The sequence below is a fragment of the Seriola aureovittata genome, chromosome 10 (genome assembly GCF_021018895.1).
Source record: "Seriola aureovittata isolate HTS-2021-v1 ecotype China chromosome 10, ASM2101889v1, whole genome shotgun sequence".
In the NCBI taxonomy this organism is placed as follows: Eukaryota; Metazoa; Chordata; class Actinopteri; order Carangiformes; family Carangidae; genus Seriola; species Seriola aureovittata.
In genome coordinates, this window is record NC_079373.1 from 4,369,385 (window position 1) to 4,383,386 (window position 14,002).

At 40.0% G+C, this 14,002-nt stretch overlaps 1 protein-coding gene across 6 annotated transcripts in view; it reads right to left on the reverse strand.

The window, feature by feature from the left end:
* The window catches only part of LOC130176085 (transcription factor SOX-6-like), a 118,561-nt gene that overhangs the window by 43,958 nt on the left and 60,601 nt on the right, over nt 1-14,002 (reverse strand). For 5 of the 6 annotated variants that reach the window (XM_056386951.1, XM_056386953.1, XM_056386954.1 and 2 more), the window contains 2 exons: nt 11,374-11,463; nt 256-428 (listed from right to left, as the gene is read on the reverse strand). In XM_056386951.1, the coding sequence (XP_056242926.1) occupies nt 256-428; nt 11,374-11,463 (263 nt within the window). The remainder of the gene's footprint in view (nt 1-255; nt 429-11,373; nt 11,464-14,002) is intronic. The other variant, XM_056386955.1, reaches the window with a different exon arrangement.

Consider the following 14,002-nt stretch of genomic DNA (forward strand, 5'->3'; position numbering starts at 1 on the left):
CTTTCACTCTAACCACATACAGCTGCTATGAAGCTTGTCTGTCTATAAAGCCCTTGTACGTACACTAGCCGCACCCTCTTCTTTCTCTTTACACAACTTCTACTTCAGATAATAACTTGCCAATGCCAACTCTAACACAGTCACAAACACACACACACACACACACACACACACACACACACACACACACACACACACACACACACACACACACACACACACACACACACACACACATCCTGCAGCCCTCCCTACCTGCTCCTGCTGCTGTCTGGCCAGCTCCATCTGTTGTCTCTGCTTCTCCAGCTGTGAGGCGGCCATCTTTTTCTGCTCGTCATGGGCGGCGAGGAGCTGCTCTCTCAGATTGATCAGCTGACCGATCATGGTAGAAAGCTGGCGCTCCTTCTCCTCCAGGGACTCTGGCGTACCTGGACAGGAGGTTAGGAAATATTAGAAATTGAGTCAGCTAGCACTTGTTTAAATAAAGACATATTTGATGGAAATGCAGTAATGAATATGGAGGATGGTTTATAGCCAGAATTAAAAGGTTTGGTTCACTATTGGTCCATGGTCAGAGCAAGGTGGATGGAGCGTTCAGTTCCTTCTCACCACAGTCAGAAAATCAGGACAAAATTTGTTGACACTTGTTCGGTTAAAGCTCCATATTTTACAGTTTCCCTGTGCTTTATTTGAAGTGTTGATCCATAAGAAGATATATTTGTGGTTTTAAGAACCAAAAACCATCTTAGTGTAGTTTTACATCTCCTCTCTCAGGCTTCTCTCTGGAGCTTTAGTAACAACAGGTCGATGAGCCAATCAGAAGAGAGGAGGCTCTGAGTCTCTCTTCTGATTGGCTCACTGTTTTCTGAGTGATCTAATAAAAATATGTCAGATTTCAGGTAAATGCTCAGAGAAACCAAATCTTCCAAGGTTGGATTTTGGGTCCAGGTGGGCGGGGCTTGGGGCATGGCTGAGAGCAGTGACTGCTTTGTTGTGACATCACAAAGTTCCAGAAGTCCTGACGGCTGGTTTTAAGGCTCAGTTTCTGAACACAGGCTGTGTGCATTTCTCTGTGGACTGAGGCTTTGATACTTTCACAGTATTAATATAGAACCTAGACCTGCTTTATAATCAAAGAACACATGGACATCTACCTTTAGACTATATGGGACTTTTAATCTGTTTGTGTTAATGTTAATAGAACAAAAACTGATTCACTTTACACTCAAACTCAGTGACTGCAAAACATTTTCTTCTTTGGTTTGAGTTACCTTGGAACTTTTTAATTCAAACAAAATCCCCAACAACAAACGCCTGCACACACCACAAAGAAAGACATATTCACATTCACTAAAAACCCTCATTCCCAAATTCCATAAATCACCTGACTTGTAGTTACATCTTACTCCTCATTATCTTCTGTCTTGTCTCCACATGCCATCAGTGTTTATCACTTAGTGTCGGCTCCCAAGAACAATAAAATGAGTTTGACTTAACCTTTGCAAATAAGCAGGTGTCACAGGCTTTTGTCAGGTTTATGATTTAGACATTCTTGGGAGGTTTTAGTCAGGGAGAAGGACCAACATTAGTAAGACTGTCCGGTAACTAGACTACATCGAAGGTATCAGGCAGTGATAGTAATATTTTCCTTTTATTTCAAGGCAAGATAAATAGATATGGCTAATTTATGTTCACCCAATTCACTTAATTTCATTAAGATTTCTAGCATGTTAACAGTCTTTGATCACCTTGCTGGGGATTTAGTATGTGTACTTCACAAGTGCAGTTCTTGTCAGATCAGTATCAGTGTCAGATGTGAAATTCCCTATTACCTCTGTGCTCTTTATTCTTTGTACTTTTTAAAAGCTTTTTCTTCTCACAACATTCTCTCCACACTTCACTTCTCATCACTTCTAACACAACTGTTGGCCTTGGGAGGGTGTACGCACGGCGTCATCATCAAGACACTTCACTGAGATTTTATACATCAGTGTACCAGTTTCCTTTTGCATTGACAAGTAGATGATCCCTCACTGGCTTCCCATCCATGAACCCATTAACACTTTTGAGAGTCAAGCCTCGGATCTTTGCAAGTTGGGAAACCATGCGCCTCTCTTCCTGAGACTTTCGCAGTTCAAATGTACCACAACCCTTATGTCAAAGCCTCAACCAAGACAAAAACATTTCAGTCAAATTGTCACAAATAAGTCACAAATTGACCATTTATAGCAAATAGTTTGGCATAAAAAAAAAAAATTGTAAAAGCTGAGCAGAAACAAAAAAGATGGACAAGGTAGAAGTAGAAGCCTTCACTGCTCTCCTTGATCTGATGTTTAAATGCTTAAAATCTCTTAATGTAGCTGCTTGTGGCTCGAAACAGAACTGTTTACTATTATTTTGCTTTGTGTTGCAAGTCAAGCTGACCATGGCCCAGACAAAAGGCTATGTTGCATTTAAAATTCAAGTGGATTTCAGGGACAGTTCTAGCACTCAGTTACAATTTGGTTTACATCTTAGCTGCAAAATGTTTGTACATTAGGAAACTATGTGTCCCTTTGCCCTGAATCCATGTTGAATTGACTGGTTTCTATTGTTGAGAGCTGCCACCAGTTGGCAGAGGGTTAACAGCATCCCTTATAGAAGCAGTACACAGTCTGATGGTGGAACCCCAGATTCCCACTGGCTAATTTACCTTTACAGCTGCAGTATAGGAAGCACAACACTGTCTGACCCTGACGCTACTGTTGGTCTTGTTGTGTGTGTGTGTGTGTGTGTGTGTGTGTGTGTGTGTGATTCTTTTTGTTTTTGTCAACATGTTGTAAAGTTGTTGATTTTCTTTGTCAGTGCATGTGAAAGAGTTTTCTTCTTATGTGAAGGACTATAGACACACATGCAAGTTTATCTTCTTTGTGTGTGTGTCTGTGTGTGTGTGTGTGTGTGTGTGTATACGTATGCTTGTAGGGGACATGAACTCAAACACTTCCACACTAAAGTTTATATTATTTAGAAGTTCTTGCTCTTGTGTGTGTGTGTGTGTGTGTGTGTGTGTGTGTGTGTGTGTGTGTGTGTGTGTGTGTGTTTAAGGTCTTGCCCTGGGGCCATGTAGGGAGATTGCAGGGTGGCCCCAACACTACCTGCATACTAACAGAGTCTCCATTGTAGTCCTGTCAGGCCACTATTGTACCCTACACTGGCCCCCCTCAATCCCCCCAACACCCCCCAACACACACACACACACACACACACACACAAAAACAGAAATTACCCCTCAGCACCCCTGTATCAAAGGCAACATTCTCCTCTTCTTGTCTCTTTTTTCATGCTTTCATTCCTTCTTTTTTCAGTTTCCCCCAAACGACCTCTCCATCAGTTACAAGTCCAGAACCTCCTCTCCTCTCTCCTCTCATCCTATTTCCTCCTTCCCCTCTCCTTCTCTGTTTCCTTAATTCCTCCACTCCACTTGTCTTATATCCTTACCTCCTCTCCTTATTCCTTTCATATTCTCCTCTCCTCTTCTCCCTTTTCCTTGGCTTTCATCACTTTCTTTTACTTCTCCTCTCTTCTCCCCTCTTCCCCTCTCATCTTACCTCTCCTTCCTTCCCTCTTCACCCTCATCACCTTCACCCTACTTTCATCTCCTCTCCTCTTTACTCACTCATCTATCTAACCTTCTTCTTTCCCCTCACCTCTCCTCTTTCACATCTCCTCCTCTCTTTTCTAATCAGCGCTCTCAATCACCTCGTCTCCATTTCCTCCCTTTTTCGCTCCTCATCACTTCCTCCCCTCCTCCCCTACTTCTTCCTATCTCATCTTATCACAACTCTTCTCTTCCCTTTTTCTCTTTTTTCTTCCTTTTTCACCCCTCCCTACATCTCTTTGGCCAATTTAGTCTTGCAACACTGATGGATACTTTATAATCCTGTCATGCTTCAAGACACACACACACACACACACACACACACACACACACAAACTTCTTCCTATTTCCCTACATTCCTTGCAGTGAAGTAAAGCCTATTGTGTAATAGCAACAACTGCGATTACAGCGCCATGATTCATCTTCGTGGATTATGGGTTGTGCATTCCAAACGCGACGCCTTGCGTTCTTTCGGTGCTTCTGGCACCAATAATCATCTCCGACGTTTTCCGTTTTCCATCCATCAGGATTATTCCCGACACCTGCTGAGGGCACCAGCCAAAACAGAAAGCCATTAAGTGTTTTCTCAGTCTGTTTGGATGCTCGGGACTCATGTCAAAACTTTCACTTCTGCATGATTTGTTAATGCCTAATTACACAATGTAGATTTATGGCATTAAAATCCAGCTTTTCTGTTCTGTTTATGTTTTCATCTCAATATATATAATATGTATTAATATCACAAGTAATAAAATTGTTATTGCCACAGCAGAAAATGTACTAAGAAAGTGCAAATGAATGTTTTGCTACACCTTAAAGGTCCCATATAGTATAAAGGTAGATGTCCATGTGTCTAGGTTCTATATTAATACTGTGAAAGTATCAAAGAGCTCAGTCTATGGAGAAATGCACACAGCCTGTGTTCAGAAACTGAGCCTTGAAACCAGCCGTCAGGACTTCTATGACTTGTGATGTCACAACAAAGCAGTCAGACATGCCCCAAGCCCCGCCCACCTGGACCCATCATCCAACCATGCAGGATTTAGTTTCTCTGAGTGTTAACCTGAAATCTGCTATATTTTTAATAGATCACTCAGAAAACAGTCAGCTCACTGCCCTGTTGTTACTAGAGCTCCAGAGAGAAGCCTGAGAGAAACTACATTGAGATGGTTTTTGGTTCTTAAAACCACAAATAAAAAATCTTCTTATGGATCAACACTTTAGATAAAACACAGGAAAAGTGTGACATATGGGACCTTTAAAAACATTGTAGTCAAAGTATTTTTATACAACCTCACATTTTTATTGTACATCTATTTCTCTTTTGCTTGGATTTTGCTAAAGCCAGAAAATGAATATCATGTATTTCATTAGCTTATTTATGAATATGTGTACTTTATGTTTATGTGTGTATTATGTGTCAATCATTCATATTTATTTAGTTATTAAGTTATAAATGAAGGTATGAAAAAATGGATGAGTATTTTTATTGTTATTCAGTTATATGTTAATTCATTCATTGGATGGAGTTACACACTGTACGTATGTATGACAAAACTTCATCTCAGCCACTTCCCTTTACACACACACACACACACACCACAACACACACACACTCGAGCACAAGAACCACACATGAAAACACCCAAACAGAAACCATCACATACTCATATCATCACACCTCAAACTCTCATGTGGCCCTGAGCTTCTGCCAAACCGTCATGTTTCATGATGCCGACTGCGCCAAACTCCCACCATTCCTCTGGATGACTAAACCCTCTCCTCGCTGTCACACCACAACAAACACTGACACTCGGTTTCCCATCAGCCCACAGGCCCCGAGTCAAATACGATCATTTTGTCAAAACAAGTGTCACGATCTCCTTTGGGCAGCAGGGCACAAAGAATAACCTAGTATCAAGTCTAATTTGTACACAGTCAGGCATACTGCGCACAAACAGCTCACTTTCCCACACAGTCAGCAGCATATATATGAAAAGTTGCAGTGGATAAGATGCCTGATTTAAGTGACTCTTGAATGTCAGTGTGATTATTGCTGCCAGATGTGCCAGCTCCAACATCTGTCAGTAGAATCAGACACTTTCCATCCATCTGTTCTTTTTTGCATCCAACACCTTCTAATTTTTTTTGTGGTGATGTGCAGTAGTTTTGGAAAGTTTCATATTAGCTGATGGAAAAGTTGTTTCAGAATACATGATGAAGCTGCTTTTGTATCTGCTTTTTGCTTTATTTCCATAATTTATCATGTTTATATCTTCAGTGTAAATGCATCACTGCTGTATTGCCATGCCACGTTACAAAAATGTGTGTAAGTAGAAGAAACAAATTCATTTATGAATATAACACACTGTAAATAATTTTATGAGTTATATAAGAGTTGGTGGTACTTATGCATCCTTCTACATTATTTGCATTATACTAGCTGATTTATAGATGTTTTTTGAAATATCACTTAAACAAACCATCAGAAACTGTTTTTTATGCATCAGGGTTTTATATTGCAATAAGCAAAAAAAAAAAAATATTCAGTCAACTTCTACCGTAAATGAGTAAAAACACATCGCTGGTGTGAGGGAAGAGAATGACAGGGAACAAATAAAGCTTAGTGCAACAGATTTGTTTAGCAGACTTGTTACAGCAGCTAACACCATCACCACAAAGCTAAAGTGAGAAAATTATCACAAAACTGAAGTGAAGTGTTAAAATGTCACCTGGTTCCCACAGTTGCCCTGTTGGAGCTGCACACAGGGTTGCAGTAGGAGAGTGTGGTCATTCTGGGCACACACCCAGATGTGTGCAACACTTTTTGTGTGTGTGAAGCAGGACATACTTCAAAAGCATGTTTCTTTACAAGTCTTCAGTGCAAGAGTTTAAAAATATATAGATACATATATATGTATGTATATACTGAACATTACAAATGTGTTGAAATGCATTTGTCATCGCTGATGAATGTATCAGTGCAAAAAGGAGGTCATCGCTTTTCCTCACCCTAAAAATAACTGCCACTGAACAAATAGGTTCAGGTTGTTGTTTGAGGAGACACAGAGCAACAGTTGAGTTTGTGTATTTAGGTCAGTCAGGCCGGGCTTCATTTCAGCCATCAAGAAGAAGAAATAAAAGACTTTGACGCTTGAATTCAATAAGAGCGTTACGTTGGTCAGGACACAGCTGGACGAACAGAGGCATCCCTGTGTGTGTATTTTCATGTGTGTGTGTGAGGGTGGGTGTGTTTTACTATATTTGTGGGGACCAAAGGAGCACACTATACTTATGGGGTCAGACAGAACTGTGGGGAACACAATGCTGGACCCTGCAAGTTTAAAAGGCTGTTTGAGGGTTAAGACTCTGTTTTAGGACTCAGGTTAGAATTAGGCTTGGGTTAGGCCTTCACTTGTGATTAAGGTTATGGTATGGGGGTAGGGAATGCATTATGTCAATGACAGGTCCCCACAAATATAGTAAAGAAAGAATGTATGCGTGTGTGTGTGTGTGTGTATGTGTGTGTGTGTGTGTGTGTGTGTGTGTGTGTGTGTCAGAGAGATCCTTTTAGCACGTGCATGTAAGGGGTACATTCTTTATTTATGCATGTTTATTAGTGTCTTCAATTAGCACACAAGAAATTGATATACTGCACATTTCAGGTGTATGTATAGGACAAGTGTGCTGTTGTCTTGGTTCTGGTTGCCATCACTGAATCTCAGTCAAAATGTACTTAAATATGTCACAAAAATAAAATAAAATATAATATCATATATTTACTTTTAACAGAAATATTGAATTACACGCATTAAGAAGCAGATACATGAAGCTAGTATTTACCACAATAAAAATGATCATGTGTTTTCATGTGAGCATGTAATGCTAGCTATTATCATTGTACATTAAATATGGTCAGAATTCATCTGTCATTTCATCAGGACTTTCTTGCCCATTCCTAAACCTCTCAGGAAGCACTTAAATCCAGGATGTGCCCCTTTGACCAACCCTGTCTCCTAGAAATCACCTTTATATATCACTTAATTGATTGAATGATTTTTCAATTATATTGTGGTGACAAATTTAATTGCTTGCTGGATTATGTTTAGAGGCAATGTTTTTTTGAGTGAATGAAACTCTGCATTCATCTACCACACCAGAGTCACAGGGAGGTGTCCAGAGGGGACGGTGGCAGGACTTCAGGCTTCACCTCTAGAGTCTGTGGTTCAATTTATGCAACAAAAACACTTTGTTTAGGGAAACATTGTGGTTTTGGTTAAATGTCAATAAACACATTATATCTGAAGCCACCGTGGACCTTTTCTTTATTTAACCAGACCACCATCTTCGCATGACCTTAATCATGTGCTGCCAGAGTTAAAACGTAACTATATAAAAACTGAAAGAAGCTGTGGTGATTACAAGAGGAAAGTGTCCTGCAATTTTAGATAGTTTAGCAGAACTTTTTGCAACCTGCCAGATTTGTTAATTAACAACAGTTCCTCCCTATGTTAACAGAAAACATTATCTGAGACTGTCCTCCCATAAAAATGACCCTATAGGTCATCTGTGCAAGTAGCTTATTATGACCCAGTTACGTTTCATTGTTAGGCAACCTGTAGGGGCTGTATTATTTACTATAGGAACAGAGGAAGAAGGCTGGTGACAAAGTCCACATATGGAGGTCGGGGTGGGTGGGTCAACAAAACGATTGACTCCGATACGAGGAGCGCTGCCCCTTTGACAATGACTCATTTTTTTTAACCACATCCATTCTAGAACCTTAACCAGACCATGAGCATGAAGGTCCACGGGTTGTAGCATAGGGATAGATGATCAATGGCTGTTTAGGTTTAAGGACTTGTTGCATTACGTTCAACTCAAAACATATTTGCTTTTGCTCTTTAGATGTGTTTAATTTCTACCATTTCTAGGTGATAAGATTATCTCCACACATGCTTCACCAGTCCAAGTGGTATGTTAAGATATTAAGACATGTTTACTTAGGGTTAGACATACAATAGGACCATAGGTGGGGTTCTTCTCTGCCACGCCCACTGACAGACATTAAATCTGTACAGCACTTGGAAGTAAGTACTTCCTGACAGACTCAACTCAGGGTGCAAGTTCAGCATTTTTCCTCTCATTTAATACCTTTTTTTTGCCTCTTCCTCTTGATCTTCATCAGACTTGAGAAAAAAGTCAAGTCAAATTGTATCGGCTAACCTGTGTTTTATATGAGTGATGATCTGAGAGCTTATCAGGAATAAATTAGTGATTTATTTACAGATTTCAGGGGCAAATAAATTTTCACAAGGGATAAGAAGTAACCTGCCCTCTTTAAGTGGGTAAAAGTCACAAGAGCTGCAAAAGCTCTGCAAAGCAACACACAGCAAATAAATAAATAAATAAAAAGTGTGAGTGACAGAAGTTTAGCTTTAAAATCTGCGGCTTTGAAAAGTAGCAAACTAGTTGTTGTTTTTTTTTACGAGCTGATAGAAAAAAAGAAAATAAAACTTACAGCAGTGAGACATAAACAGACTCACTAAAATATAAGTGGAAAACTGAATGACCTTGCATTTTTAATTTACAGCAAAAGCCTGAATAAAAAGCTTCCAGTGTGCATGTTATCTTTGTCTCGAAAAATACTTGAACTTCAAAACAATTTTTTTTTTTAAACTTAAATGTATTAAGAGATATTTAATGGAGTCTGGGAGACAGAGGTCAGCAGGATGGATTTAAGGTTAAACCAACAAAAAAGCCTAAAATTTCCTCTACTTTCATGTAAAATAAACAGAAAAAGAAATTCAATTTACAATTTAGTCCAAAACGATATAATTTCTTGGGGGGGGGGGGGGGGGGGGGGGGGTAGAGCATGTACCACATGGACTTACTCCTGACTGCAGCCGCCATGGGTTTGAGTCTGACTCACGGGCCTTTGCTGCATGTCATCTCCTCTCTCTCTCACCGTACTATCAAAAATAAAAGCAAAAAAATATAACATAAAAAAGAAATAAATAAAGTGTGTGTGTGTGTGTGTGTGTGTGTGTGTGTGTGTGTGCAGATGGAGGGTGTCAGTGTGAAGAGAGAGAGTGGAGTGAGAGTCAATGTCAGTGCTGTTCTGCTGCAGGAGGTTCTCTGTAGTCTCTTTCTCCCTCTTTCCACAGAGGAAATGCTTCTCATTTTAACGGGAGACGATCACAAACGGTTTCTCTCACTGAGTGGAGCTCGACTGCGGAGCCGTTACCAACTAATGTTACACACAGACAGAATCCACTGGAGCTCAGGGAGCGGGAAGCGTTTCTCAGTTTCATAAAGTTACATGTATTTCACCTCTGTCTATTAATTGTCTTTCATTCAGCAGGTGTAAGAGCAAATCACTGATGATCATCATAATTCAAGAAAACTGCAGCTGCTGTGATTCGCTGCTCGTGACTGAGTTATAAACTGAGTCATGGTTACAAAAACCTCAACATAACATTTCAGTGGAAATCAGTGGGATATCAAACAAACATTGTTTTCTCTTTCCTATCACTTACTAGAAGCAGCAAGCACTTATCAGAAACAGTGAGCATCACTGCCGGAGACTCACTGCCTTTAAATGTCATTTTTATGAAAAAAAAAAAAAGAACAACAACCCAGGTTCTTTTATTTCTCACATATTCACCACTAAAGGAAGAAAACGTGTGATACGGTAACAAGGATGATTAAGAATATAAATCACTATAGAAAGTAAAAAAAAAAAAAAAAGCATTGACAGAAAATGGAAATGAATGGTTCATTATTCACCAGTTCGGGGGAAAGTCATCAGTAAACCACACAGTTTCTGCAAATGGTATTTGTAAAATGTGTTTTGCTGACATTTTTGTCTAATTGAATGTTATTAAAAAAAATGTGACTTACATCATTTTAGTGTTTAAAATAAAGATGATAGTCTCCTGTTTTTTTGCTTAAAAACAAAAAATTTAATATATAGAGGTGAAGTAATCAATACACCAATTACCTATACCTACACTTTACAAGCAAGAGAAAACAATCAGACATGAAGAGAGTAAGACAAAAAATCTACTTTTCTTTCTAGTCATATCATTTAAAATGACTGCCTTCTTTTATTTTCAGGGGATGACATGCATCTCATTCGCTCTCCACTTTAACATGAGACCCCCTCCCCCCACAATGCTGCTATTTTCACTTTTGAATACCAGAGCAGGTCAAGAATATATTTGCCTTGCTGCGATTTATAGCTTCATAAACGCTATTTGCTGATGCGGACAAAAATATTGGAGCAAGTGTAGCCTCTCCCCTCAAACACACACACCCTTTAATCAAAGTTACAATTACAACCTGGGCTGTTTAAAGCAGCCGCCGCCGCTCTTTCTATAGTGACAGGTAGGAGGCCTGGAGACCGTTTACTCTCTCTTGCTTTCATATGCAGACGCATGCTCAATGTATACACATGGAGGAGAGAATTACAGCACATCTGACCGTTTCTTACCCTCAATTTAGCTTTGAGGAACAGTGTCCTTTTACTGTACACATACCATTTGCTTGTTTTGTAATGATGATGTTGGTTTTTTGGTCAAGCACAGACAATAAGCAGAGGACCCTCAGATGCTGAGGATCTGCAAGTTTTCTTTTAAAGCTTTCTTTCTTTCATCTTTCTTTTTTTCTTTCTTTCTTTCTTTCTTTTAGTTTTAGCTGTGGCCTTGGTGTGGTTTTTTTTCTCTGACTCTTACCTTTGACCTCCCCCAGCAGTTCGTTGGCATTCAGCCGGTCAACACGCTCCTTCCAGTCTTTAGACAGGAGCCTCTCCATGCAAGATGGTTCTACACAAAGACAGAAAATAATCGCCTTTACTTTTGGTTGTCTTTAAAGAGCTTTCCATACTGACTCATCAAGGACCTGATAGTCACTGAGGCCAATGAAAAATCCAAATTTATCAGTGTCACGTTTTTTCAAATGACAACTGTTCAGATTTGTAAATGGTTTTGAAGTAATTAAAAAAGATTTGATGTATTTTAAGAAGATGATGCATAAAACTGTTAAAGCCACTAAAGACAGTGAAAGACAGAGGAGGATAAAGTGGGCAATGAAAAAGAAGAGACAGATAAAAAGTACAAGAGAGAAAAGAACCAATTAGTATGAATTGTTCGATTTCCAAAAATAAAAACAAGGAACCGTCTCCTCCTCCTTCCTGTCCTCAAAAAAAAAAAAAAAAAAATGCAGCAGCCATCCAGCTGACCAAATGAGAATGTCTGCATTGTTTTTGACACAGGGTCTTATTTGTGGCTGTTTTCTTTCTCACAATGTGTCTCATAGCCTCAGGATAATAGACATCAGAGACACGTGGTCTCATAAGATTCATAAGGTCTCATTTGTTCAGTCAGAGTCCTGCTGTGAACTTTACTCCAACAATGGGAACTTTTCAATTCTTCACCAGGCGGAGAGACGAACGGAGACATACACATCTGCACATGGACGAGCATGAGTCTGAGTGTGATGTCCATGAAGACACAGACAGATGTGCACAGAGTGGAGTGCGCAAGCTGACAGGTGTCAGTAGTGAAATGTAACTGAATACATTTATATTACTAGTTACATTTGTCCATCTTATGCTACATTCACGTCAGTCAATTTCAGACAGAGATATTGTAATTTTAACTCCATCACATTCATTTGACATGTATAGTTACCAGTTTCTTTGCAGATTAAGACTGTATATACAAAACAAAAAACTTTACAACCCCTTTTTAATCATTTTTATGCTCAACAATTTTCAGAATCGGCCGTAAAAGTAAAAAGATTCCACTGCTCCTGTCAGTGTCCACTTGCAAGATTGAAGTCACGTATTCGGGCTCAAGATTCACAGGAAATGATGCATGCGCATGCTGGATGAAGCCTAGTGTATGCATGTTTTTCACGTGACGAAGAGGATTACAGCATCGGACATTGTCACCGTCTTCTTTATTAAGACAACATCACACACACAATGACTCTTCCCAGCTCCTGGTAGGTGCGCCTCAAACAGGCACATGAGGTGCTCTTCTTCTGTTGCACGCCCATCAGAGTAGGTGTGTGTGCTGTCCTCAGCGGTCAGTACATGTGTCACTTCACCTACACCTGCAGCTACTGCCAGTTACTGCAGATGCAGGTGTCTCCAAGATATTATGTTAATATACAACTAATTTGCAACAGCAAGTAAATTTTGTAGAAAAAACTGCAACCATGTTATCTTAATATAATAGGATATGTTGTTAACATATCAGTACAATGTTCAGAGCCAATGTATTTGTTTTCAGCCAAAATGTCTGATCTTACAGGATAGTATCCATTAGTGACTACAGCATTTTTACACTTTGTAATTTGACTCATAGCACTTGTTAAAGGCTAATGTGAAGATCTTGGTCTGGATTAAAACAGAAAGAGTTCACAGTAACTTCCAATACAACCTAAACTGCAGTTTCCTTAATCTTAACTCAAGTGCTTTTGTTGCCTCAACCTCGAAAAAGACAGAACTGTGGATGCAAACTCTGTTCTGTGGTGTGACAGTCACCCACCATCCCCCCCCGACATCGTCTCTAAACATCATCTAGCTAGCGAATGCGTTGCCATCACAACGTAACTTGAGAAAACAGTTTGATTGTATATGAACACAATTTCAGGGTTGACAGCTGACACCAAATCAACAGGACTGAAATCTTAAGGATTTAACCTGTAAATGCTGTAGACGTTCATCTACTCCTTCAACCACTTCAGTTTGAGGTGACACTCTGGTTTGCATGCCAGCGGACGCGCCACAGATAGTGTCACGGTCACGCAGGGCCCCTCAGTCACCAAGGATGTCCAAAAAACACAAACACACACACACACACACACACACACACACACACACAAAAGGGATACATTCTTCGGCGCTGTGTGGAAAACATGCCCCTGAGGTCTTGCCTGATTTAGAATGGTTAAGTCAGACAATAGCTCATTTGTGGCGCCTTTATCCTGACAAAAGGCGCTATAGGCATTCATAAGGGCACATGGCCTATTGTGAATGGCTTAATGTTTGGTTTGTGCGTATGGGCCCATTGTGTAGTCATGAGATGCCGTCCACCGGCCCGAGCACAACTTCCTCATTGAGTCCATTAAAGCCTTGCATGTTTACAGTAGGATTATGATTGTTGTAAATAAGCTAATGCAGCCGTCCAGATCACATGGGATCAATGTAAACAAAGGGGAGGGAGGGCGTGTGTGGGGGGGGGGGGGGGGGTGGCAGACAGGCTACAACACAAAGACACAACTTGAAAATGACAGTGATTTCTGATGATCTCCCACATGCGGGTATTTCCAGACAGATGGCCCTCGCTGCAGTAA